At 35.8% G+C, this 26,497-nt stretch overlaps 2 protein-coding genes across 3 annotated transcripts in view; both read right to left on the bottom strand.

Moving 5' to 3' along the window:
- Nucleotides 1-1,512: 1,512 nt before the first annotated feature.
- The window catches only part of LOC127860781 (titin-like), a 218,787-nt gene continuing 193,802 nt past the window's right edge, over nt 1,513-26,497 (bottom strand). Inside the window, exon 17 of the mRNA XM_052399060.1 lies at nt 1,513-7,791. The gene's annotated coding sequence lies outside the window, so the exon portion shown is untranslated. The remainder of the gene's footprint in view (nt 7,792-26,497) is intronic.
- Nucleotides 1,513-26,497, bottom strand: part of LOC127860034 (hemicentin-1-like) — a 103,050-nt gene continuing 78,065 nt past the window's right edge. The window contains exons 10-15 of one of the 2 annotated variants that reach the window (XM_052397782.1): nt 26,181-26,486; nt 14,125-14,274; nt 11,480-11,545; nt 9,628-9,658; nt 9,368-9,447; nt 1,513-8,239 (exon numbers count right to left, since the gene is read on the bottom strand). In XM_052397782.1, the coding sequence (XP_052253742.1) occupies nt 8,205-8,239; nt 9,368-9,447; nt 9,628-9,658; nt 11,480-11,545; nt 14,125-14,274; nt 26,181-26,486 (668 nt within the window). In that variant the 3' untranslated portion in view covers nt 1,513-8,204. Of the gene's footprint in view, nt 8,240-8,943; nt 9,212-9,367; nt 9,448-9,627; nt 9,659-11,479; nt 11,546-14,124; nt 14,275-26,180; nt 26,487-26,497 lie in introns of those variants that run through there. The other variant, XM_052397784.1, reaches the window with a different exon arrangement.

Raw genomic sequence — 26,497 nt, 5'->3', positions numbered from 1 at the left:
ACCAGTCACGGGACATTTACAAGTTATGTAACTTTATGGAGTCTAATTAAAGAATGCTTATTTCTAACACACTTACTTGTTGTAATTCAATTAACTAAAGGCGTCCAGTCAGATACGCCTGAATACACTCAAAGAATTAATCTATAAGTGAAAACCAAAGCAGCTTTAATGAAAATAACTAACTTTAGTCTAAAAAATGCATCGTTAAAAATGAACAAATACAGCAAAATTATTACCTTAATGAATGTAAAAAGAAGTTCACAATCTGTCAAAAAAAACTGATATAAATATTAGTTACTGTTAGTCTAGAAGTTGCTTCAAAAATTTAGTTTCTAAAATAATATTAACTTAATCTAAAGAACACAATTTATGGAGAGTGGAAAACTCCAGTGACTCAAATGTAAAAAATAAAAAGAATTTATAAAAGATATTTCAATCAAGAGTCTTTCTAATTTAGAAAATACCAAATAAACAAGGTTGCCACGGAACAGTTTCATAGCACAGTAGTCTGCTTAATACACCAGTAGGTTAACTTGGCTTATCATTAAAGATCAAAGATAAGGCTCTACAGTGCATTAGTACATGTACAGTTATCTTATGACATAGTTTTATTAAATTGCATGCAAACTACTGCCTTTATGTACACCACATTTTATGAAAGAAGTCCCAGGTTTATACAAGGGAGTTAACTATTAGCTAACTATTAGAAAGTATGTACAGGTTATCTTTCTTTAACATTATGGCTTATCACGACCTGACTGTTTACACGTTTTCACTATATACATATAGAGAAAACTGCCCCACCCCCTGGTGGCCATGTTTTTCCACCGATCTGGACCATTTGCGAACTCAACTGTCATATCCAGAAAACACATGTTCTGACCAAATTTCATGAAGATTGGACCAAAAATGTGACTTCTAGAGTGTTCACATGTTTTCACTATATACATATCGAGAAAACTGCCCCGCCCCCTGGCGGCCATGTTTTTTCACCGATCCTGACTATTTTCAAACTCGTCCGAGATATCAATGAAACCAATGTTTTGACAAAGTTTCATGATGATTGAACAAAAATTGTGACTTCTAGAGTGTTCACAAGGTTTCTCAATAGCCATATAAGGAATACTGCCCCGCCTCCTGGCGGCCATGTTTTTCAAGGGACCGGAACCAGTTTTGAACTTAACCAACATATCATTTAGACAAACATTTTGACAAAGTTACATGAAGATTGGCATTAAATGTGACTTTAACAGTGTTCACAAGGTTTTTCTTTTTTTGACCTAGTGACCTAGTTTTTGACCCAGCATGACCCAGTTTCAAACTCAGTCGAGGTATAATTAGGACAAATGCTCTGACCAAGTTTCATGAAGATCGGACAATAAATGTGGCCTCTGGAGTGTTCACAAGGCAAATGTTGACGCCGCACAACGCACAACGGACAAAAGGCGATAACAAAAGCTCACCATGAGCACGTTGTGCTCAGGTGAGCTAAAAATAAATTGTGTAAACATGTTTTGATTTATTGATTTATTTCTATATATAATGGCAGAATACATGGCAATACAAGTATAACACACACATGTTCTTAAATAAGAGAGAAACATGCATGAATTAAACAAAAACATGAGTGAAGCCATGACAACCATCATTATATATCAAGGATGACACAAAAAAGCGTTTGAAAAACACTTATTGCTATTGCGACCCTTGAGATAAAGTGTTGTGTGACATAGGAAGACATAATTAGATAGAAATATATTATTATCACAGATTTGAGCACTTTCATCAATTCAACTTTAAGAAAGACAACTATACATGACACAAAACATCTATATTGCACCTTGTTTGAGATTATTCAGTATTAAAATATTCAAACTTAGTACCTATAACTATTCTAAAATAATGCTAAGAACGACATGTATTTAGCTTTTTAAGCTTGTAAAAATTAAGTTACAACAAGCAATTAACAATCAATCTGAGTGCAATCAAATCAAAGTATCCGCATACACAGCGTGTAGCAGTATAAACAAAATTATGCTGTCCTACAAACTAACTGGCCATATTAACCCGTTTAATTTGTTTAACAAGTTTACAACTGGACTTTCTATATAAATTGTTCATCAGAACCGAACATAATTCTATACACATAATAACAATAAATATTTGTTTTTTAAACCGTGTTTAAAAAAAATATTTTTGTTAAGGGGGGAAGTCGGGGGTGGGGTTGAGCGTGGAGGGTTGAGAGGGGGTATAGTGTGGGGGTGTGGTCATTTATAAGATGATCTTTTAAAAATAAGAAAAATATGGATTTTTATGGGGGGTATACTGGGGTGGGGTGTGGGGGATGGTTAAGGTGGAGTCTATTGTGGTATGTAAGGTAAGGGTTGTTTTGTCATAGTATGAATCAAATCTGATCATAAATGAATTAATTTATGGCAATTTTAGCAAAATTTAATTATTTGACATACAAAACTCGATCTACAGTTCATGGGTTGACCATTTCATGGAGGTATTGGTTAGACAAGTTACTCCAGATACGACTCGTTTGCGTGTAAATCGTTTTATTGTAAATGTGAGATTTATAGTAGAGCAAATGTCTTTATTCTTCGATAATTGAATACAACATGTAATCGGAATCCTTAAGGTGACAGTCTTTACAGAATAGAGAATAAGGTTCGAAACCACCAGTCTTGCATTAACGTTTATCGTCTAAAATACAAATTAACGATCATATCTATGGTAAAACAGTTGTAACCGTACCTTGCATATATGGTTATTCAACTATTGTGAACAATAATCAGAATGTATGTAATGTTTATAGAAGCATTATCGTAGTAATTTATATGTGTATCATAAATCATTTCATGGTTTTAATGTTTCAAACATAAATAACTGGTAGTACAACAAAACTAACTTAACCAATATCTACTCTCTTGCGAAAGAGGTTTTTCGCTTTCCTCCATTTTTGTAGGTTGTAAATCAACAGCAACAAGAGTTCAAGTCCCTGCTGGCTACTTTAATAATGCGGTAACATAGTACTTCCTGAGGTTCAGACCTTCCAGACTTCCCAGGCAAATGTGGACAAATGGTAGTTTAAAGTTCATCACTGAAACTAATGGCTATTAAGATCAACTGAACACGACACTGTATTGTTATTGAAATTATGACACTTTTTATCAGTATAGTAATCCGTATAACAACAAGATGGCCCTAGTTTGCTCACCTTTTTTGTACAAGGCCTTGTTTATTGCTTAGTTAAAAATTCAGTACTCTAGAACATATTAGATTGGTTCTCTTCTGTTTACTTTTGCAATGTGAGTATATGATTAATTCTGATTGAGTACTGTCCATTTGCATGTTTTTTTTGCAATGCAAACATTTGCAAGTAATGCTAATTCTACATGTGTTTGCAAGGTGTTTGTAAGATTTGGACCTTGTGAACAAGATTTTGAACCCACATGACCCAATGTCAAACTTTGCGTAGATATCATCAAGAAAAACATTCCAGTCAAGTATCATCATTTTTGGACCAAAACTATGGCCTCTAGTGTGTTTACAAGGTTTTTGTAAGATAACATCCCATGACCTAGATTTTGTCCCTTCATTACCGAACATCAAACTTGACCTAGAGATTGTCCAGACAAACATCCTGGTCAAACTCCATCATTATTGAAGGTTTTTGTAAAATTTGACCTGGTGACCTATATTTTGACCCCTCATGACCAAACATCAAACTTTGGTTACAAAATAAATATTATGACAAAATTGTGACCTCTAGAGTGTTAACAAGGATTTTGTATAATATCATGAACATTTTGACAATCTAAAGGGCAATAATTCTGGCATTTACTATGCAATTTTGCTCATTATCAAACTTGACTCAGATCTTGTGGCCATATAGCTTCTCAGCAGTTTTGAATGCTTGAAAAATGTGAATGCTAGAGTGTTTACAAACCAAATGTGGGCGGACCATAGGACGACGGACAAAGACCGATCCTAAAACCTCATGTGAGCAATCAGGTGAACTAAAAAGTGTGTTTTGTTCACCAATTTGAGCCATTTTCCAACTTGTCCGAGATATCAATAAAACCAATGTCTTGACTAAGGTCCACGATGATTGGGCAAAAAATGTGAATTCTAGAGTGTTCACAAGTTTTCTCTATAGTCATATAAGGAAAACTGCCCACCCCCCCTGGCGGTCATGTGTTTTAACAGATTGTGAACGTTTTCTAACTCATCTGAGATATAAATAAAACAAATGTTTTCACCAAGTTTCATGATGATTGGGAAAAATTGTGACTTCTAGAGTGTTCACAAGCTTTTTTTTTACTTTATATCTATAAGGAAAATGCGCCCCCTGGCAGCCATGTTTATAAACGAACCGGATCCATTTTCCAACTCAACTCTCGTATCTAGGAAACAAATGATTTGACCTAATTTCATGAAAATTGGGCCAAAAATGTGACTTTGTGAGTGTTCACATGTTTTCACTATATACATATAGAGAAAACTGCCCCGCACACTGGCGGCCATGTTTTGTTTCCACCGATCTGGACCATTTTCGAACTCGTCCGAGATATCAATAAAACCAATGTTTTGACCAAGTTTCATGATGATTGGGCAATGATTGTGACTTCTTGAGTGTTCACAAGGTTTCTCTATAGCCAAATAAGGAAAACTGCCCCGCCAACTGGCGGCAATGTTTTTCAACGGACCGGAACCACTTTTGAACTCAATCAACATATCATTAAGACAAACATTTTGACACAGCAACATGAAGATTGGGCATAAAATGTGACTTCTACAGTGTTAACAAGGTTTTTATATTTTTTCGAGCGAGTGACCTAGATTTTGACCCAGCATGACCCAGTTTCGAACTCAATCAAGGTATCATTAGGACAAATCTTCTGACCAAGTTTCATGAAGATTGGACAAGAAATGTGGCCTCTAGAGTGTTTACAAGGTTTCTCTATGGCCAAATTAGGAAAACTGCCCTGCCCACTGGCGGCCAAGTTTTTCAACGGACCTGAACCAGTTTTAAACTCAGCCAACATATCATTAAGACAAACAGTTTGACAAAGTTACATGAAGATTGGGCATGAAATGTGACTTCTACAGTGTTTACAAGGTTTTTCTTTTTTTTTACCTAGTGACCTAGTTTTTGACCCAGCATGACCCAGTTTCAAACTCGATCGAGGTATTATTAGGACAAATCTTCTGACCAAGTTTCATGAAGATCGGACAAGAATTGTGGCCTCTAGAGTGTTTACAAGGTTTCTCTATAGCCAAATAAGGAAAACTGCCCCGCCCACTGAAGGGCCATGTTTTACAACGGACCGGAACCACTTTTGAACTCGACAAACATATCATAAAGAGAAACATTTTGACAAAGTAACATGAAATGTGACTGCAACGGTGTTTACAAGATTTATTTTTGACATAGTGACCTAGTTTCTGACCAAGTTTCATGAAGATTGGACAAGAAATATGGCCTCTTGAGTGTTTACAAACAAATGTGGACGACGGACGGACAGACGACAGACAAAGACTGATCACACTAGCATACCTGAGCCATCAGGTGAGCTAAAAAACCTTCATTAATTTCAAAGGTATCTTGTTTTTAAAAAAACGATGTAACAGCAAAACATATATTTTAATTCAGAAAACTCTAACACACTCTTTGTAACAAAACATGTATGAATTATCCTTTTATTATCCATCAATATTTTAATATTCATAATTTGGACGAAATAATTTATAATTGTGAATATGATGGCAACGAAAGAAGAAAGTGTTGATATAATCTAGTGAATATGTACTAATTACGAACATATATGTCGATTACAAATGTTTTTAGTAAATAAAATATTTATAGCTAATAAGACAACATGTTTATTAAATAACATTATCTATGAAATTATGGTAAACTTAAACTTCAGGAACATCAACCAGAGAACAATAACAGTCCAATAGTATTTCATCTAAAGAAGTGATAATTCGCCTTTATTGTTTATATTTTAATTCTCTTTTTACTGAGTCATTATGTACTAATCAGAAAATCTGCAACTTAAACTTGCGAATCAGGAAATCTTCCTCCAAGTGGACTATAAAAGTCTGCATTTTATTCCATCAATTGAACACAAATAAACTTCATTGTCGAGATAATCGAAACTTTCTTACACAGTCAAACAGAATCATGATGCCAAATAAGCAAGGTTCTATATTGAGCAACGCGTTCTGGTTCATTCACATATTCCAACAGTTGGACCAGACAGCGCTTTAAAACAAATACTTTTAAAAGGTCTTTCATAAGAGTGAGCAGTATCGGAACTTGTTTCTTGCAATTTACCAAGCTCTGCTTTTAGTAAGGTTTGTCTCACAATATCAGTAACACCATTAAAGGATGAATAACAAATGGAACGCTGCCTAGTGTGTGATGTGTGTACTATGAACTAGTATATTTGAAAGTCATAACCACTACAACTTATTGATAATAACACATACATGAGGATAAAAAATAAAGAAATTTGTCTGGATATACAGGTTTATTGGCTACAATTTAAAAACATCGAAAATAAAAAGTCTGACTGAGATACAGTGGACAAATATTTTATGCGTTTTGAACCACAGAAACAATATTATAAACATTGCATCCTTTAGTTTTATAGTCATTGTTTTGTATACATATATATTCCGTAAAGCAAACAATAAAACTCCAGAAACTTTATCAAGAGAGAAATTCTCGTTCTTATCCTCTAACAGAATACCAATTATAAACATATGAACATATACATGTAGGTCGCAGTGGTGTAGTGGATATGGTGTCCGCCTTGCGATCGGAAGGTCAAGTGGTTGATCACCACAGTTCGAGCGTTCTTTAAATTTCTCCCATAGGCACCAAGTACTGGTTGTAGTCCCAGAAAACAGACCCAAAAGTTTCAAATAAGCCTAAGGCTTGCTATGCAAACGAGCTAAAATAAAGAGCGTTAAACTAATTATACATGTAAACATGTATTTAGGTTCATCATTTTATAACGGACCATACAAAGCATTGGAAGTTCAAAATGATGAGAGGGCTCACATCTAATCCAGAATTTTCACAAACCGAACAATCTTATTAAATTCTCCTATGCAAACAAACAATAACATCATGAAGGCCAACACGTGAAGCTCGAATAGCACACTTCAAACAGTAGTGAACTAGCGTCGAAAGTCTCGAAAATCGTTTAAAAGGCATGTTTTGTAGTTTGTCATTAAATGCCTTAAATTTATAAACGTAAAACATCGGAACTAAAGAGTTACAGTATTAGTGAGTATATAACACAAATAAAATTAAAGAAAGAAAACAAGTAATCCACACCTGGGTTCAAACAACTGACACTTGGAGTAAAAGTTTAACGCTTCAACCACTCGACCATCCGAGCTGACATAACACTTTTAGTATTGTATTCCTAATAAGAACAATCCTTGTAAGGTCATAAAATATAACGATAACAACAGAACTTTCCAAATTATACAATTGTTTCGCGTTTTCAACGCTTCATCAGTTTCAGTTTTTTAAATCGTCATAAGATGCATGTAATTGATATTTTAAAGCATGTTCAGTATACGGTTTCCTAGCAAAAACAACATAACTAGAACGAAAATGTGCTAATCTGATACATATTTGGTCAATTAATCAAAACGTGAAAAGGTCACTTTAAAACATTAGAGCATAGATTATAAAGTCATAAGCATACACATAAAATAATCCGTCTATAAATGGAAGCGCTATGCTATTTCAACAAGAACCTTCAAGTACGGTTGTCACAAGCGAGTATACACCATTTCAATCATAGGTACATGTATATAAACAATTTTTATCGTGTGCGTGTTTCGCTGTGGTTATGCTTTAGCCCTTAAGCATTTAACTCAGTAATGCAAAAGGCATTTTTTCAACAAGAAACATTCACTACAAGGCTAATCTTCGTGGTGTAAAGAGTATTAAATTAAGGATTCAACACAATCTAGGTGCCTGCATAACGCCATAGGAAGATAAAACATAAAAGTTAAATATAATCATATATATGGTAGTACATTGAAGAGTAAAACGATATAAGATTTAAAAAAAAAAATGCATAAACAAAGTTCCCTGACACACTTTTGTTTTCAACGTGTTTCCAGTGTTTTGGTGTGTTTTCATAGTATGCCGCAATAAGAATCGTTTATCGCACCAAAATGTTCATGTACTCATTTTGTGCTGAAAAAAAAATGAAGCTCTTGGTGCTAACTAGGTATCATTTATTTGTCTGATACGTACAATCGGTATACATATTAACAAGACTATTGCCAAGAAATATAGTCCCCTACCAGCTCCACCATTGTCAGAAATTCCACCATTGTCAGAATTGTTGTTGCCATTGCAACCAGAATTTTTTACGTAGAAACAAAATGAAATGACGTGCATAATGTCCATATTGCCATCTATCCATGTTTTAAGTATCATGAAAAAATATTAAGAACTTAAAAAGTTATCGCAGGATCCAGAAAACCACCATTTTCAGCAGCATTTCTAGTCTATTTGTTGCCACAGCAACCAGAATTTTTGATGTAGGAACAAAATGAAATGACGTGCATAATGTCCATATTGCCATCTTTCCATGTTTCAAGTTTCATGAAAAAATATTAAGAACTTTTAAAGTTATCGCAGGATCCAGAAAAGTGTGACTGACTGACAGACTGACTGACAGACGGAGCGCAAACCATTAATCCCCTCCGGTGAAACCGATAGGGGACAATAACTTAACACTTTGAACATGATTGATATGCTACTTTGACTTTGTATTGCCGGCTCCCTATGTCTAGACTCAACCAGTGTGCTGTAAGTGGATCTAAGTGGATCATGTACATGACCTTCTCTGAAGATTGGTTAGTAAATGCATCATAAATGAGAATGTTTGCAGTTACAATATAACACTGTTTACATATGATTTTGTTTTACAGAGTGAATGGTCATTGCTATTTTCGTTTCATGTCACACTAAGCATGCTTATGTACAACCCTTTGTTTCGTATTTTCCATAATCTGATGATGAACGAACATCTATTAAATGACTAGTTTATACCATGTTATTTTCAGTAATAACAAATACAATTATTTATAGAAATCTACTAAGTTTTTAAAAATTTCAAGTAATAAAGAGAAATTTACCTATTCCTCGTTCCAGTGGCTCCTGAAATGTGAGTCTTGACATTAGGCACATAATGATGTACATATCATTATATAGGAAGTACACAAATAAAGTAGCCGACGCATTTGAACGCTCTTATTTCTAAATTTATTAGGGAGCTTTTTGAGTGAACTTAAATTTTATCATGCTCATCATTACCTAAAAGTTGGTATTGGTCAGCAGTCGGTGTTATTGATGTATTTTCGTAGACAACTGTGCCATGTGCAGTATCATTGTCTCTACATAGAAACAAGCAGCAAATTCAGAAAAATGTAATTAATAAAACAACAAGCTTAGTCTTTTTGTAACATTAGAAAATATTTGAAAAAAAATTACATTAACATTCATATATATAAAGCCATTACACATTGTTAAATTATTTAATACTTTAGAAAAAACTCATGTGCTAAGGTACTCACGTGTGCAGGCCTTGAACTCCAGAATATAGATCTAAAAGGAAAATGTGCACACAGAGCTAGAACATATACCCAATGCAATTGAATTAATATTCATATTTTTACTGTCATATATGTGTCTGAAAAAGGCATTACGGTTTTGAATTGATTTAGAGTTGAATAAAGTTATTATATAATTTAACTTTTTAACATGCCTAAAATGAATAAATGTGTACCTAAATTAAACAAGGGCTGTTTGTGAAACATGCATGCCGCCCCATATGGGCTGTAAGTTGTAGTGGCAGCCTTTGTGTGAATATTTTTTTGTCACTGTGACCTTGACCTTTGATTTAGTTATCTGAAAATCAATAGGGGTCATCTGCCAGTCATGATCAATGTACCTATAAAGTTTCATGATCCTAGGCCTAATTATTCTTGAGTTATCATCAGGAAACCATTTTACTGTTTCGAGTCACTGTGACCTTGACCTTTGACCTAGTGACCTGAAAATCAATTAAAAGCAATCATCTGCCAGTCATTATCAATGTACCTATGAAGTTTCATCATCCTAGGCGTAAGCATTCTACAGTTATCATCCGGAAACTAATTTACTATTTCCAAACACTGTGACCTTGACCTTTGACCTAGTGACCTGAGAATCAATAGGGGTCATCTGCCAGTCATGATCAATGTAACTATGAAGTTTCATGATCCTAGGCGTAAGCATTCTTGAGTAATCATCCGGAAACCATTTTACTGTTTCTAGTCACTGTGACCTTGACCTTTGACTTAGTGACCTGAAAATCAATAGGGGTCATCTGCCAGTCATGATCAATGTTCCTATGAAGTTTCATGATACTAGGCGTAAGCATTCTTGAGTTATCATCCGGAAACCATTTTACTGTTTCGAGTCACTGTGACCTTGACCTTTGACCTAGTGACCTAAAAAATCAATAGGGGTCATCTGCCAGTCAAGACCAATGTACCTATGAAGTTTCATGATCCTAGGCCTAAGGATTCTTGAGCTATCATCCGGAAACCATTTTACTAATTCGAGTCACTGTGACCTTGACCTTTGACTTAGTGACCTGAAAATCAATAGGGGTCATCTGCCAGTCATGATCAATGTACCTATGAAGTTTCATGATCCTAGGCCTAAGCATTCTTGAGTTATCATCCGGACACCATTTTACTATTTCGAGTCCCAGTGACCTTGACCTTTGACCTAGTGACCTGAAAATCAATAGGGGTCATCTGCCAGTCATGACCAATTTACCTATGAAATTTCATGATCCTAGGCCTAAGCGTTCTCGAGTTATCATCCCGAAACCATCTGGTGGACGGACCGACCGACATGTGCAAAACAATAAACCCCCTCTTCTTCAAAGGGGGGCATAAATATTAAAAACAAGAGATGTGTTTGTCAGAAACACAATGTCCCCTATTGCGCCGCTTTGAAATAAAATTTCAATATATCATTTGGCAGGTTTACAAAATTATCTAACTTTTAAAGCTTATTACTCTCTTGGATTGTATTTTATGACTTTTGACCTTGAAGGATGACCTTGACCTTTCACCAATCAAAATGTGCAGCTCCATGAGATACACATGCATGCAAAATATCAAGTTGCTATCTTCAATATTGCAAAAGTTATGGTCAATGTTAAAGTTTTCGGACGGACTAAGGGACGGACAGACGGACAGGCAGTTCAAATGCTATATGCCACCCTATCGGAGGCATAAAAACTGTATTCAAATATCTATTCATAATATAAGACAATTGAGTTTATCTAAACTGCCTAATTTATTTTATCATCTGTAAGTATCAACATTTGCTTATAATGTTGTTTTGTTCTGTATGTACAGTGATACTTACGATCAGTCATGTCTAGACGATTTGTTGAAGTTTCATATAAGTTGCAAGTTTTGTCTGTTCTTGTATCTGGAATGTTTGGTATCAATTAACTATACAAATTGAAAACACATATTGATGATCGATTGTTGTTAAGGTCTAAAGTACACGAGGAAAGCTACCGAAGGGTGCTTCATGTTCAGGAAAAGCCTAATTGTATCTTATTTACATGTGCTTTGTGTATGTTCTACATGATACAGTTTAAAGCGAAGGATGCTATTAACATTTCTGTGATATCTTCTCTCCGTTTCCATACATCAGCAAACTTATATAAAAAATACATATCTTAGAAGAAATTTTAAAACAAAAGGGCATGAAAGGCCCAAAGTCATCAGAGATACAAAGAACTGACTTTAGCTAGCCTGACTTAAACTGTGCAGCCCAATTTCATTAGAACAAAATCTTTTGACCAAGTTCCATGAAGAGTGAACTGTAAATGCAATCTTGTTGAAAAACATGGCCACCAGGGGCGTGAATTTATCCTTACATGACTGTAGTAAAACCTTGTTAGTACTCTTAAGTGCTTACATCGTTTTACGATAGCCATATAAGTATAAATGCACCGCACCCTGTCCGCCATGTTTTTTAAAAGACCGGAACCATTTCCAAACTCGTCCAAGATATCATTAAGACAAATATTCTGAACAATTTTCACTAAGATTGGACAATAAATGTTACTTTTTAGTGTTTTTACATAAGTCATATAAGGAAAAATGACCCTCTCCCTGGCAGCAATATTTTTTTGACCAACCAAAATCATTTTCAAACTCATCCAAGATATTATTGGGAAATATCATCTGACCAAGATTCATAAAGATCGGACACTAAATGTTGTCTCAAGAGTGTTAACAAGGTTTCAGATCATCTAGGAAAAATGCCCCGTCCCCTAGCGGCAATGTTTTTCAACAGACCAGAACCTTTTTTTAACTCATTTAAGATATCATTTAAACAAATCTTCTGACCAAATTTCATGAAGATCGGGCAATAAATGTGACCTCTAGAGAGTTAACAATGCAAATGTTGACGCTGCGTGACGCAGGACAAACAAAAGGCATTCACAAAAGCTCACCATTAGCACTTCATGAGCTAAAAATGGAAGTTTGTTGGATTTTGTGTAGGTCCATCGCATTTGTATTGGAATAAGTCAGTAGTATATAATTATTAAACCATAAAGAGCCGGTTTGCATTCTTAACATAATGTTTTTGGAAATCATTTTCACTCAGGATTTTGAAGGGACAATTAGCTTGATAAATGTATGAGCGAAAAATTGTTCTATTTTCATACCCACAAGCTGACTATATGGTTATAAAAGTATGTGAAATTAATTTTTTGCTTTTTGCAAATTCTTGTCAGGATACAATTGTAACAAGAGCTCCTCAGTCTGAGATAGATAGCCCCATAAACAGGGCCTCTACATCCATCACTCAATCCTTTGAGGACATATCAATTGCAAACACGTTTATAATACTTTATAATAATTTATAATACTTAATGTAAAAGTGACATTGACCTTTGAACTAGTGACCCCAATTTCAATAGGGGTCATCTACTGTTCAAGGCCGATGCACATGTGAAGTATCAAGCCAATGGGTCAATTTCGTTGACGAGTTATTGATTGTAAATGATTTGCACACTTATTGTGACAGTGACCTTATCACTTGACCTAGTGACCCCAATTTCAATAGAGGTCATCTTCTGCCCAAGGCCAATCCACATGGGAAGTATCAAGCAAATCAGTCAATGCAATGACGAGTTTTTGGTCGGAAACAATTTTCACACTAATTGTGACAGTGACCTTAACCTTTTGCCTAGAGACCCAAATTTCAATAGGGGTCATCTATCGTCCAAGGCAAATGCACATGATCAGTATCAAGCCAATCAGTCTATGTGTTGAAGAGTGATTAATCAGAAACAATGTAAGCACGTATTGTGTGAGTGACCTTGACCTTTGACCCAAATTTAAATAGGGGTCACCCATGCACATGTGAGGTATCAAGCAAATCCGTCAATTTGTTGACGAGTTATTGATCGGAAACGATTTTCACAATTGCTGTGACAGCAACTTTGACTTTTGACCTAGTGACCCCAATTTCAATAGGGTAAATTTACTGTGCAAGGCCAATGCACATGGAAAGTATCAACTTTATCGGTCAATTGGTTGACGAGTAATCAATCGGTAATGGTTTTCATACTTATTGTGAAAGTGACCTTAACCTTTGACCCCGTGACCCCAATTTCAATAGTGGCTCATCTTATATTCAAAGCCTATGCACATGTGAAGTATCAAGCCACTCGGTCAATTTCTTGACAAGTTATTGATCGGAAACGATTTTTACACTCATTGTGACAGTGTCTTTGACCTTTGACTTAGTGAGCCTAATTTCAAAAGGCATTATCTACTGTCTTAGGCCAATGCACATGGAAGTGTCAAGCCAATAGGTCAATTCGTTGAAGAGGTATTGATTGGAAACAAACTGGTCTACCGACAAACTGACCGACCAAAAAAACAATGTCCCCCTCTTCTTCGAAGGTGGGCATAATAACATTTGAACAGCACACACGTTGAATGAACATCAAAAATTTTACAATTAGACATGACTATACTCACGTTTTCGTTCAACTGCAAATGCGCATGTTATACGATATTTTCGAAACACAACGATCACGGCGACAATAGCTGCAATAAGACAAAGTGTTCCTCCTACTACCCCGCCTACGATTCCTGCAATGGGCGAGGATACTTCGGACGAGACTTCATCTGAAAACATGAGCGTATTAATAACACTATATATTTCACTTTCTAATTTAAATCCTGCTTACTTTTAATGAACATGTTTGTGCTAGTTACTTTGTTCAGTACTTAAGGTGAGAATCTATGATCTCATTACATTTTTAAAGAAAGATCTTACGTTGATGGATCAACAACTACATGTATAATAACAGTGCTTAAGAAGTTGTACCATAAAATAAACGAAAGGAAAGTTGTATTCAAAATGCAAATTAATTTTTGCTGTACAGAAGATATTTTTTTCGTGGACACGATACATTTACACTGTTGGGAAAATCCCATAAGTCTGAACAGATTTGTTCATACCGATCAGAGACAAAAGTTTGGTTCTGCAACAAACAGGAATAAACGTGTTCATTTAGGCTATAACTTGTTTGGTATACATTTCATTTAATAAATATTTAAGTGATGGTATCATATAATCAAAGTGCTGAAGGCACTGAAGTTGTTCGCTATTGCATAATTTAAGATGCAAATTAAGCATAGGTATAGAGCTGTTTTACCCAGCTTTTCTCCTTAAATGACTTTTACATAACGCCAGCAGACACGCATGAATATATTCGAATATTTCATAGGCAGATTCAAGATTAAACCTCTGAACTTTGGCAACATCACTGATTCTGTGCTAAGCGCAAAGGATGTATCACTATTCAGTGTAAGGAATTTCCAACTACTCTCTGTATGTTCAAACGACACAAATTGTGGCCCAGTTACAATTACGTGTTAAAATCCATCTCGCAGAATTTCATGGTCAATACTCGTTCACTAAATCGTCCGGGGTATATATTATTAACTATCGATAAACAAAGTTTTGCTTTCAAGATGAGAAAACAAACAAATAGTACAGGGTCACGATAAGAGGAAAATTATCCATCCACAAATGTTTTCCGTACTCGGTCAGCATGTCTGGAAATCGTTCCTAAAAGCCTGGAAAGGCTGCCCTTATTTACAAGTTTGCTATTTTGAAATCAATTTTGTTTGAAAAGCATTGTGCTAAAATGTGCCATTTACAATTTCGCAATGAGATTTTTAATGACCCACGTCAGGCCAAAATGGGTCTTTTTCCATATGCGCCCATCATATGTAAAGCCCACTCAGCCTGCGCATCTCTCAGGTTGGTCATGAGATACATAATGAGACCATGACACTGGGTGATTTTATAGCGAACAATATCGTCTCAGACCAGACTGCGCAAATGCATAGGTTGGGCTTAAGATACGCTGGCCAAAATGCATAAGAACCCCTTTTGCATGACGCGGCTATAAACGTGTAATTTAAATGTGTCAAAAGAAAACAGCGTGTAAATCAAATATTAACATACAATATATTTCTATGGTGAAGAAATACACTCATAATAAGGCATGTGGGGACACATATGACTTGCACTCCCGTAGTATATTTTAATCTACTTACACTAATGTGTAGTACTTCCGTAGTATAATTTTTATCTACTTACACTAATGTGTGGTTTGACAATGATAACACACATTTCATGCTGTTAATATGCGACTTACAAGTTAACAAACACAATAATTAAACTTTTAGTTTCAATTTAATTATTAAGATACAATTGCAATTTTTATTTCAAAGTCAGCATTTACACCGCCTACCTTTTAAAAAGATATTTTTTGTTATATTTAGTTGTGTTTTATATTCGGTTTTAGCAGCTATTATGAAGCATTTTTGTTGTTGTTTATACTATACCTGTAGTAATTGGTGAACTCATGTTCAACGTTTTATTTATTGGGAACTGTGAATGTAAACAAACTTAACCTTCTACTATTGCGTTTTTAGCACTCGCAAATACAAAAGATCACCCCTATCTGTTGAGAACAAAATTATGTTTTCCAGACATATCAAATTTAACCCCGCTGTGGTAGCATGCACTATGAAACAGATTACACAACATTCCACTGTACTTGTTTATCAGCATCTATTAATAGCCTCAGATTATGAATGACCTGGGCTGAGCAAAAATACAACGAAGCACGCTTAACACAAATACGATGCGACTATGGCTTTTATAATGCAAGAATATACGGTTCTGCGAGACTTATTATTCGCAAGCCTTTGTAATCTTGTGCTGTTTACTATCGTAACTCACTACTTGAGCGTACCCGTCGCTTGGTTTGAGTCAAACAAAGAATGAACCACACCATAATTATAATAAGAAATGTATTGGTATTAAACAGCATTGTATTAAATACTCAAACAAACCATATAAAATCTTGAGCTCTGCAGGCCAAAAGACCAAGAGGCCCATTTTCGCATGAAACGGCTATGAAAGTGTGGTTTAAATGTTTGGAAAGTAAACTGCATGTTTATCAAATATTAACATATGATATATTTACATGATGAAGAAATAAACCCATAATAAGCCATGTGAGGAAACATTATGTTGTTCACTCGACTCGCATAATTTTTATCTACTTATACCAATGTATTGTTTGCCTTTTATAACACACATTACATGCGGTGAATATGGGACTAACAAGTGAAATAAACACAATAGTTAAACTTTTGTTTTCATTTTGAAAAAGTGTTATTTTAGAAAAAATTGTTGAATCCAAGCCTTGTGCTTTTTCAAACATCAATGGACCAGAAAAAAACTTGAACTTGATTTGTAAGTCCTGTAAGTTGACTCACACACCAAACATGAAGTCAATAAATGCACAGGAAACAATCCAGACAATGGCTGTTTGTAAAACATGCATGCCCCCCATATGGGCTGTCAGTTGTAGTGGCAGCCATTGTGTGAATAAGTTTTTTGTCACTGTGACCTTGACCTTTGACGTAGTGACCTGAAAATCTATAGGGGTCATCTGCCAGTCATGATAAATGTACCTATGAAGTTTCATGATCCTAGGCCTAATTATTCTTGAGTTATCATCAGGAAACCATTTTACTGTTTCGAGTCATTGTGACCTTGACCTTTGACCTAGTGACCTGAAAATCAATAGGGGTCATCTGCCAGTCATGATAAATGTTCCTATGAAGTAACATGATCCTAGGCGTAAGCATTCTTGAGTAATCAGCCAGAAACCATTTTACTGTTTCGAGTCACTGTGACCTATACCTTTGACCTAGTGACCTGAAAATCTATAGGGGTCATCTGCCAGTCATGATTTATGTACCTATGAAGTTTCATGATTCTAGGCCTAAGGATTCTTGAGTTATCCAACTGAAAACCATTTTACCGTTTCAAGTCACTGTGACCTTGACCTTTGACCTAGTGACCTAAAAATCAATAGGGGTCATTTGCCAGTCATGATCAATGTACCTACGAAGTTTCATGATCCTAGGCGTAAGCATTCTTGACTTATCATCCGGAAACCGTTTTACTATTTCGAGTCACTGTGGCCTTGACCTTTGACCTAGTGACCTGAAAATCAAGAGGAGTCATCTGCCAGTCATGATCAATGTACCTATGAAGTTTCATGATCCTAGGCCTTATTATTCTTGAGTTATCATCAGGAAACCATTAAACTGTTTTGAGTCTTTGTGACCTTGACCTTTGACCTAGTTACCTGAAAATCAATAGGGGTCATCTGCAAGTCATGATAAGTGTTCCTATGAAGTTTCATGATCCTAGGCGTTAGCATTCTTAAGTTATCAGCCGGAAACCATTTTACTGTTTCGAGTCACTGTGACCTTGACCTTTTACCTGAAAATCAATAGGGATCATCTGCCAGTCATGATCATTGTACCTATGAAGTTTCATGATTCTAGGCATAAGCATTCTTGAGTTATCAAACCGAAAACCATTTTACTGTTTCGAGTCACTGTGACCTTGACCTTTGACCTAGTGACCTGAAAATCAATTGAGGTCATTTGCCAGTCATGATCAATATACCTATGAAGTTTCATGATCCTAGACGTAAGCATTCTTTAGTTATCATCCGGAAACTGTTTTAATATTTCGAGTCACTGTGGCCTTGACCTTTGACCTAGTGACCTGAAAATTAATAGGGGTCATCTGCAAGTCATGATCAATGTACCTATTTAGTTTCATGATCCTAGGCCTAAGCGTTCTTCAGTTATCATCCGGAAACCATCTGGTGGACATACCGACCGACGGACATGTGCAAAACAATATACCCCCTCTTCTTCGAAGGGGGGCATAAACAGTGCCATTTTAAAGAAAATTCCTTTGTCAAAAATCAATGGACCAGACGGAAAACTAAACCTCGAATAAGATCAATATTTGAAAGGGTCTTGGGTAAAAAAGCAAGAAAGCAGTTAATCCAGAGAAAAACCTATAAGTTCTCCAACATGAGGGCCTGAAAGGCCCAAAGTTGCTCACCTGAGATACAAACGAATTGACCTGTTCAGTGCAGCCCTAAGATATCTTTAGAACAACTGTTCTGACCACGTTTCATGAAGAGTGAACTATAAATGTAACTTTTAGAGTGCTAACAAGGTTTTACTATAGCCAAATTAGGAAATTCCTAAATTCCCGGACCCCTGGCAGCCATGTTTTTCAACAGACCAGAACTATTTTCAAACTCATCCAAGACATCATTTAAACAAATGTTCTAACCAAGTGTTATGAAGATTGGACAATAAATGTAACAATTAGAGTGTTAACAAGTTTTTACCATAGCAATATAAGGAAAAATGCCCCGCACCCTGGTGGCCATGTTTTTCAATCAACCGGAACCATTTCTGAACTCGTCCAAGATATCATTGGGACACCTTCTGACCAAATTTCTTTATGATCAGACAATAAATGTGTAAAATAGAGTGTTATCAAGGTTTTACTATAGTTATATATAGGTATTTAAGGAAAAGGCCTTTCACCCTGGTGGCCATTTTTACAATAGACCAGAACCATTTTCAAACTAATCCAAGATGTCATTGGGACGTATGTTCTAACCAAAGTTTCATGAAGATCAGACAATAAATTTTGCCTCTAGGGTGTTAACAAGGTTTTACTATAGCCAACTAAGGAAAAATGTCCAGCCCTATTGGGGCCATGCTTTTCAACCAATCGGAACCATTTTCACACTCGTCCAAGATATCATTGGGACAAATCTTCTGACCAAGTTTAATGAAGACTTGAAAATAAATGTGATCTTTAGAGTGTTAACAAGGTTTTACTCTAGCCATATAAGGACCAAGAAATGTTTTTGTCAGAAACACTATGTCCCCTTCTGCGCCACTTTGAAGCTTTATATTTAACGTTTGAACTTGAAGGATTACCTTGACCTTTCACCACTCAAAATATGCATTTTATAAGATACACATGCATGCCAAATATCAAGTTGCTATCTTCAATATTGCAAAAGCTATGGCAAATATTAAAGTTTGACGAAAACAAACATGAAAACACACAAACAAACAAACACAAAAACCAACAGACAGGGCAAAAACAATGTCCCCCACTAAAGTGGTCCCCCTTGGTGACCATGTTTTTCAACCAACTGAAACAATTTTCAAACTTGTCCAAGATATCATTAGGACAAATCTTATAACCCAGTTTTATGATGATCGGACAATAAATGTGGCCTCTAGAGTGTTAACAAGGTTTTACAATAACCATTATAGGAAAAATGCCCCGCCCAAAAGGCCGCAATGTTTTCAACCGACCAGAATCATTTTCAAACTGGTCAAAAATATGATTGAGACAAATCTTCTGACCAAGTTTCATGAAGATCAGAAAATATATGTGGTCACTAGAGTGTTAACAAGGTTTTACTATAGCTATATAAATAGCCATATAAGGAAAAATGCCCCACCCCCTGTTTGCCATGTTTTTCAACCAATGGAACCATTTTTAACTAGTCCAGAATATCATTGACACAAATCTTCTGACCAAGTTTCATGATGATCTGACAATAAATGTAGCCTCTAGAGTGTCAACAAGGTTTTACTATAGCCATTTAAGGAAAAAAGCCCCGCACCCTGGCGGCCATGTTATCAACCAGCCAGAACCATTTTTGAACTCGTCCAAGATATCAATGGGACGAATGTTCTGACTGATTTTCATGAAGATCATAAAATCACTGTGACCTCTGGAGTGTTAGCAAGGTTTTACTATAGCCATATATAGCCATAAGGAAAAATGCTCTGCCCCTTGGCGGCCATGTTTTTCAAGCAACCAGAACCATTTTCTAACTAATTCAAGATATCATTGAGACGAATCTTCTGACCAGATCAGACAATCAATATGGCATCTAGAGTGTTAACCAGGCAAATGTTGACGACGCACGACGGACAAAAGGGGATCACAAAAGCTCACCATGAGCACATCATGCTCAGGTGAGCTTAAAACAGCTGAATATCTGAAACTTTTTGTAAAAATACTCCCGAAAAGAGTTATAAGAGAGAAAATTTCTAAGTCCTCGGCCCATAACTTTGCCAAGAATCAATGGACCGGAACAAAACTCAAACTTCATCTGTAAGTCATGTATGCAGACTCACATACCACAAATCTGCTTATTATCTGAGATTGCTTCATAAAAATCTCCGGAAAACAGTTATTCTAGACATGAGTCCAAGGCCCATTACTTCTCCTACAAGAGTTCCGCGGTCGGAGATGACCGCATTGAAGCCGGATTTTTGATTTAAATGACAGGAAAGTACCTTTCGTGTTTTTGTCAATGCAATACTTAAATTACTGAAATATTGTTCAAAGGTCAAAATGAAATGTAAGTACTTTTCAAGGCATGAGCAAACCTTGTGTTATGTTTTGAATGCATGCATATACATGAACAACAATAACATTTAAGGTCACAAATATGAACTTGAATTGACAATTAGGAAAGTTTGATCTCAATTTTTTTATTAGCAAATTAGTAACATATTGTTTGAAGTTTCCATCAATTTCATTATCAAATGTAAGAAAATAAACTTAGATGAAATAATACTATTTATTGTTTTGCTTTCACATACCTACACATTGAAATGAATGACCTTGAAATGACCAGTGGTCATCTAAGTGTGCTTGCAAACCTTTACGTCAAGTTTGAGATTCTAGGTCCAAGCATACCAAAGTTATAACAATTTTAACATTTTAACATTGAAGGTCACAGTGACCTTGACCTTCAAATGAATGACATTGAAATGAGCAGTGGTGATCTTCTAGTACTGGCCAACCTTTATGTCAAGTTTGAAGACTCTAGGTACAAGCATACCAAAGTTATAACATGGAATAAGAACTTTAACATTTTTACCTACCAAAGTTATAAGAACTTTAACATTTTTACATTCAAGGTCACAGTGACCTTGACCTTAGAATGAATGACCTTGAAATGACCAGTGGTCATCTAAGTGTGCTTGCAAACCTTCATGTCAAGTTTGAAGACTCTATGTCCAAGCATACCAAAGTTATAACAATTTTAACATTTTAACATTTAAGGTCACAGTGACCTTGACCTTCAAATGAATGACATTGAAATGACCAGTGGTCATCTTCTAGTACTGGCCAATCTTTATTTCAAGTTTGAAGACTCTAGGTACAAGCATACCAAAGTTATAACATGAAATAAGAACTTTAACATTTTTACATTCAAGGTCACAGTGACCTTGACCTTCAAATGAATGACCTTGAAATGTCCAGTGGTTACTTACTAGTTCTGGCCAACCTTCATGTCAAGTTTCAAGACTCTAGGTCCAAGCATACCAAAGTTATAACAACTTTAACATTTTTACATTCAAGGTCACAGTGACCTTGACCTTCAAATGAATGACCTTGAAATGTCCAGTGGTTACTTACTAGTTCTGGCCAACCTTCATGTCAAGTTTCAAGACTCTAGGTCCAAGCATACCAAAGTTATAACAACTTTAACATTTTTATATTGAAGGTCACAGTGACCTTCACCTTCAAATGAATGACCTTGAAATGACCAGTGGTCATCTGTTAATCCTGGCCAACCTTCATGTCAAGTTTGAAGACTCTAGGTCCAAGCATACCAAAGTTATACCATGAAATAAGAACTTTAACATTTTTACATTCAAGGTCACAGTGACCTTGACCTTCAAATGAATGACCTTGAAATGACCAGTGGTTACTAACTAGTTATGGCCAACCTTCATGTCAAGTTTCAAGACTCTAGGTCCAAGCATACCAAAGTTATAACAACTTTAACATTTTTTATATTGAAGGTCACAGTGACCTTGACCTTCAAATGAATGACCTTGAAATGACCAGTGGTCATCTGTTAATCCTGGCCAACCTTCATGTCAAGTTTGAAGACTCTAGGTCCAAGCATACCAAAGTTATACCATGAAATAAGAACTTTAACATTTTCGAGCACGCCGCCACCCCGCCCGCCCGCCCGCCCCCCCGCCCGCCCGACAACATCAATCTATAAGCCGAGATTTTTTCGAAAAAAATCCGGCTAAAAATCAATGGACCAGAACAAAATTCACTTGATCTTTAAGTCATGTAGGTAGACACATACCAAAAATCAGCTTAATATATTAAAGCGTTTAGTAACATTCTATGGGAAACGGTTATTATAGAGAAAATTTCTTAGTCAGAGGCCCATAACTTCGCAACAAATCTATAGACCGAAACAAAACTCACACTTCGTCTGTAACTCATGTGGGTAAACCCAAAAAATCAGCTAAACATCTTAAAGCGTTTCATAAAAAAACCTCCTGAAAACAGAAACATTATTTGTCCAAGGCCCATAACTTGGCTGAAAATCAATTTACCAGAACAAAACTCACACTTCATCTGTAAGTCATTAAGTTAGACTCACATGCCAAAAATCAGCTTAATATATGAAAGCATTTCTTAAAAAAAAACACAGGACACAGTTATTATAGAGAACATTTTGTTGCCAAACATCAATGGAATGTAACAAAACTCACACTACATCTGTTTGTCATGTAGGTCAATATTTTAAAGCGTTTTGAAAAAATGTCCGTAAAATGGAATGTCCGACAGTGCCAACATATTGGTGCCCCATACACTTGACTTCATATAGTTAAAAATGGGCAATGCTTATATTTGACGATCAATCAGGACAGGGTATTCCCATTTAACAAGTAATTCGTGTAACACTATTCTTAGTCTACATATTCTCAAAAAATTTACCTAGTGACCTAGTTTTATTAATGTACTAGACCCAGATTTGAACTTGACCAATATGGTTGGCCATTTTTTTAAAGAAATGTTACTGTTTCAGTGCAAACGTTCACTATACACTCTAACTTTATTATATTTCAGTGATTAAGTAGTGAACAAATATGCTGTCCCTATCATTATATCTCCAAAAGAACAGGACAACTTTTTAACAAATAACATAACATATGTCGTAAGAGAAAATTATATGACTCGATTATTTATTTTAATGTAACCAGGACGGCATGTATATATTTAGAAGTTTATGAGGTCCTTCTGAGCCTAAGGCTGCATTATGTGTGGACCAAGAGTTTGTACCAGCACTTCTATCACATGAAAATGGAAAGAAAGTTTTAATTATAGCTGCAATTCCAATTAAAAAGCTGTAATTGAAAGATTTTCCATTTTGGCGTGGAAGTGTGTTGAGGGGGGAAGCTGGAGTACCCTGTCCGTTATGAAGAACACCAACCAAACTCACATGCTTCTGGAAGTATGGATTACACCGGGTCGCCTAGATGGGAAGCTTGTGTATCAACCAATGCGCTAACTGGACAGCCCAATCGCAGCATGGACATTAAGCAAACAGACAGACAGATAGAAAAAACGAGATGCGTTTGTGAAACACTATGTCCCCCCCCCCATATAATTGACGCTTGATCTTGAAGGATGACCTTGACCTTTCACCACTCAAAATGTGCAGCTCCATGAGATACATAAGCATGCCAAATATCAAAATGCTATCTTCAATATTGCAAAAGTTATAGCCAATGTTAAAGTTTGACGCAAAAAAACCAACAAACCAACAAACAAACAGGGCAATAACAATATGTTCCCAGTATAGACTGGGGGACATAAAAAGACATAACAGAGGTTTAACCTATAAACCCATCTAGTGAAAAGTTAGGTGACTAACAAGCAATTGTCAAACTGACTTATGCACAGAACTTACACATTACCAACATCTGATTACAAAAAGCCAGATATATTATTGTAACACCTCTTTATAATAACGACTTGTTTGTAAATATGCGTTTATTGCCAAATACTACACATTAGCCATATCCCTTCAGGTGGTGTACTTAAATTGTTTTTATGTCTCAAATCGACAACAACAGAAAGGAATTAAAAAAAAAACAAAACGTTATTACTCTACGTTTTCGGACACTTAAAAATAATAAAAACAAGGGACAAAATTGTCACAAAACCAGGTTTTCATTGTGAAAAAAAAATCTGATAAAGGGAGAAAACTCAAACTGAACTTTTGAAATGACCAAAAAAAATTAACCCCCTTTGTAAGTTTTTTTTTTTTTTTAAATCTATTTTTAGTTGTGGCGACCTTGACATTGGAGATATTGACGTGATTCTTTCGTGGGACACACCGTCCCATGATGGTGAACAAATGTGCCAAATGATTTTAAAATCTCACAATGAATGACATAGTTATGGCCAGGACAAGCTCATTTATGGCCATTTTTGACCTTTGAACTCAAAGTGTGACCTTGACCTTGGAGATATCGACGTAATTATTTCGCGCGACACACCGTCGAATGATGGTGAACAAATGTGCCAAATGATTTTAAAATCTGACGATGAACAACATAGTTATGGCTCGGACAAGCTCATTTATGGCCATTTTTGACCTTTGAACTCAAAGTGTGACCTTGACCTTGGAGATATCGACGTAATTATTTCGCGCGACACACCGTCCAATGATGGTGAACAAATGTGCCAAATGATTTTAAAATCTGACAATGAACGACATAGTTATGGCCCGGACAAGCTTATTCCGCCAGCCCGCCAGCCAGCCAGCCCGCCAGCCAGCCAGCCCGCCCGCATTCGCCAATCTTATAACCAGTTTTTTCCTTCGGAAAACCTGGTTAAATATTTGTGTCCAAAAACTTAGATATGAAAAATATTCACAAAATACAGGTGTCCGAAAACTTAGAGTCGAAAATAGCGTCAATTGTATTAACGACTACCGGTAATAGCACGCACTTGCAAAATACCATGCCGTAAAGGATAGATTACAGTTATATATGTTTCCACTGCATTTTAATAAATTTTAAATTCTTAATTTATTTGAAAGAAAGTTACTACAAGGTTGTACTTTGACTCACGAGTTCAAAGATGAGCATGTGATGTACCGATACTCGCAAGTATGAACCTGTAATTAACGCGATAAAAAAAGCAAACTATGAATTCTTTGTTTGTTCATTTCCAATAGTTGTTGCCTAATCCCTTCTATTGTTCGTAAAACTTGCAATAGGGTGCATAACACTTTGAAGCGTTTAGTATTTGTCACAGTTATTTTACTTAGAAGGGGTAGTACAATTGTGGAAGATAATTGAACTGTTTATTGGCAATACCCCTGGTAATTGTCATAACACTTATGCTATCGGGCGAAACCATTGTTTAATACCCGTTTACAAGGTTATTTACCCAATAACGCCAATATAATGGTCCGTTGCCCTCAGGTATGAACATGCCATGTTTTATGATGTTAATGTGGTTGTAAAACCCCATGATCGAAGTGTCATTCGATATAAAAAACAGGACTGAAATTTGGTAAAATAGCGCTGTCAAATATACTGTTCGAAAACTTAGAGACATTAATTATGGACGAAAACTCGTATGTCCGAAAATTAAGAGTCACGAAAAATAATTATTTTTGCTAAAAAATAGGGGTGTCCGAAAACTTAGAGTGTCCGAAAACATAGAGTTATTATGGTAACACATTCTTTGAACACAGTCATGGATATGACCTCTTTTTTTTCAAAACCGTACAGTTTTCATTAAAACTTACCAGAACTCTGAAATATTAATTCAAAAGTTGCTCCACCTTCGGAATTATTTACAATGGCGCGATAGGTTCCGAAGTCCTCTTGTGCCACATTGGTTATGATTACATTAGACTGAAGTCTATTTGTCGATGTGGCGATAAACACTCGACTTGTGTCAGCTATTGTCTGCCAGTTAGAGACATTGAGTTTTTGCCACACAAATGTTGGTTCTGGATAAGCTATGACTGATATTGGGATAATTCCAGGCATGTGCAGACGACCTGTGACATTGGTGATGGTTGAAACAAAGGGAGACAAACGTGGTGTACCTGGCCAAACA

Source organism: Dreissena polymorpha, chromosome 15, assembly GCF_020536995.1.
Source record: "Dreissena polymorpha isolate Duluth1 chromosome 15, UMN_Dpol_1.0, whole genome shotgun sequence".
NCBI classification, from domain to species: domain Eukaryota; kingdom Metazoa; phylum Mollusca; class Bivalvia; order Myida; family Dreissenidae; genus Dreissena; species Dreissena polymorpha.
This window is presented reverse-complemented; position numbering and strand designations above follow the sequence as displayed.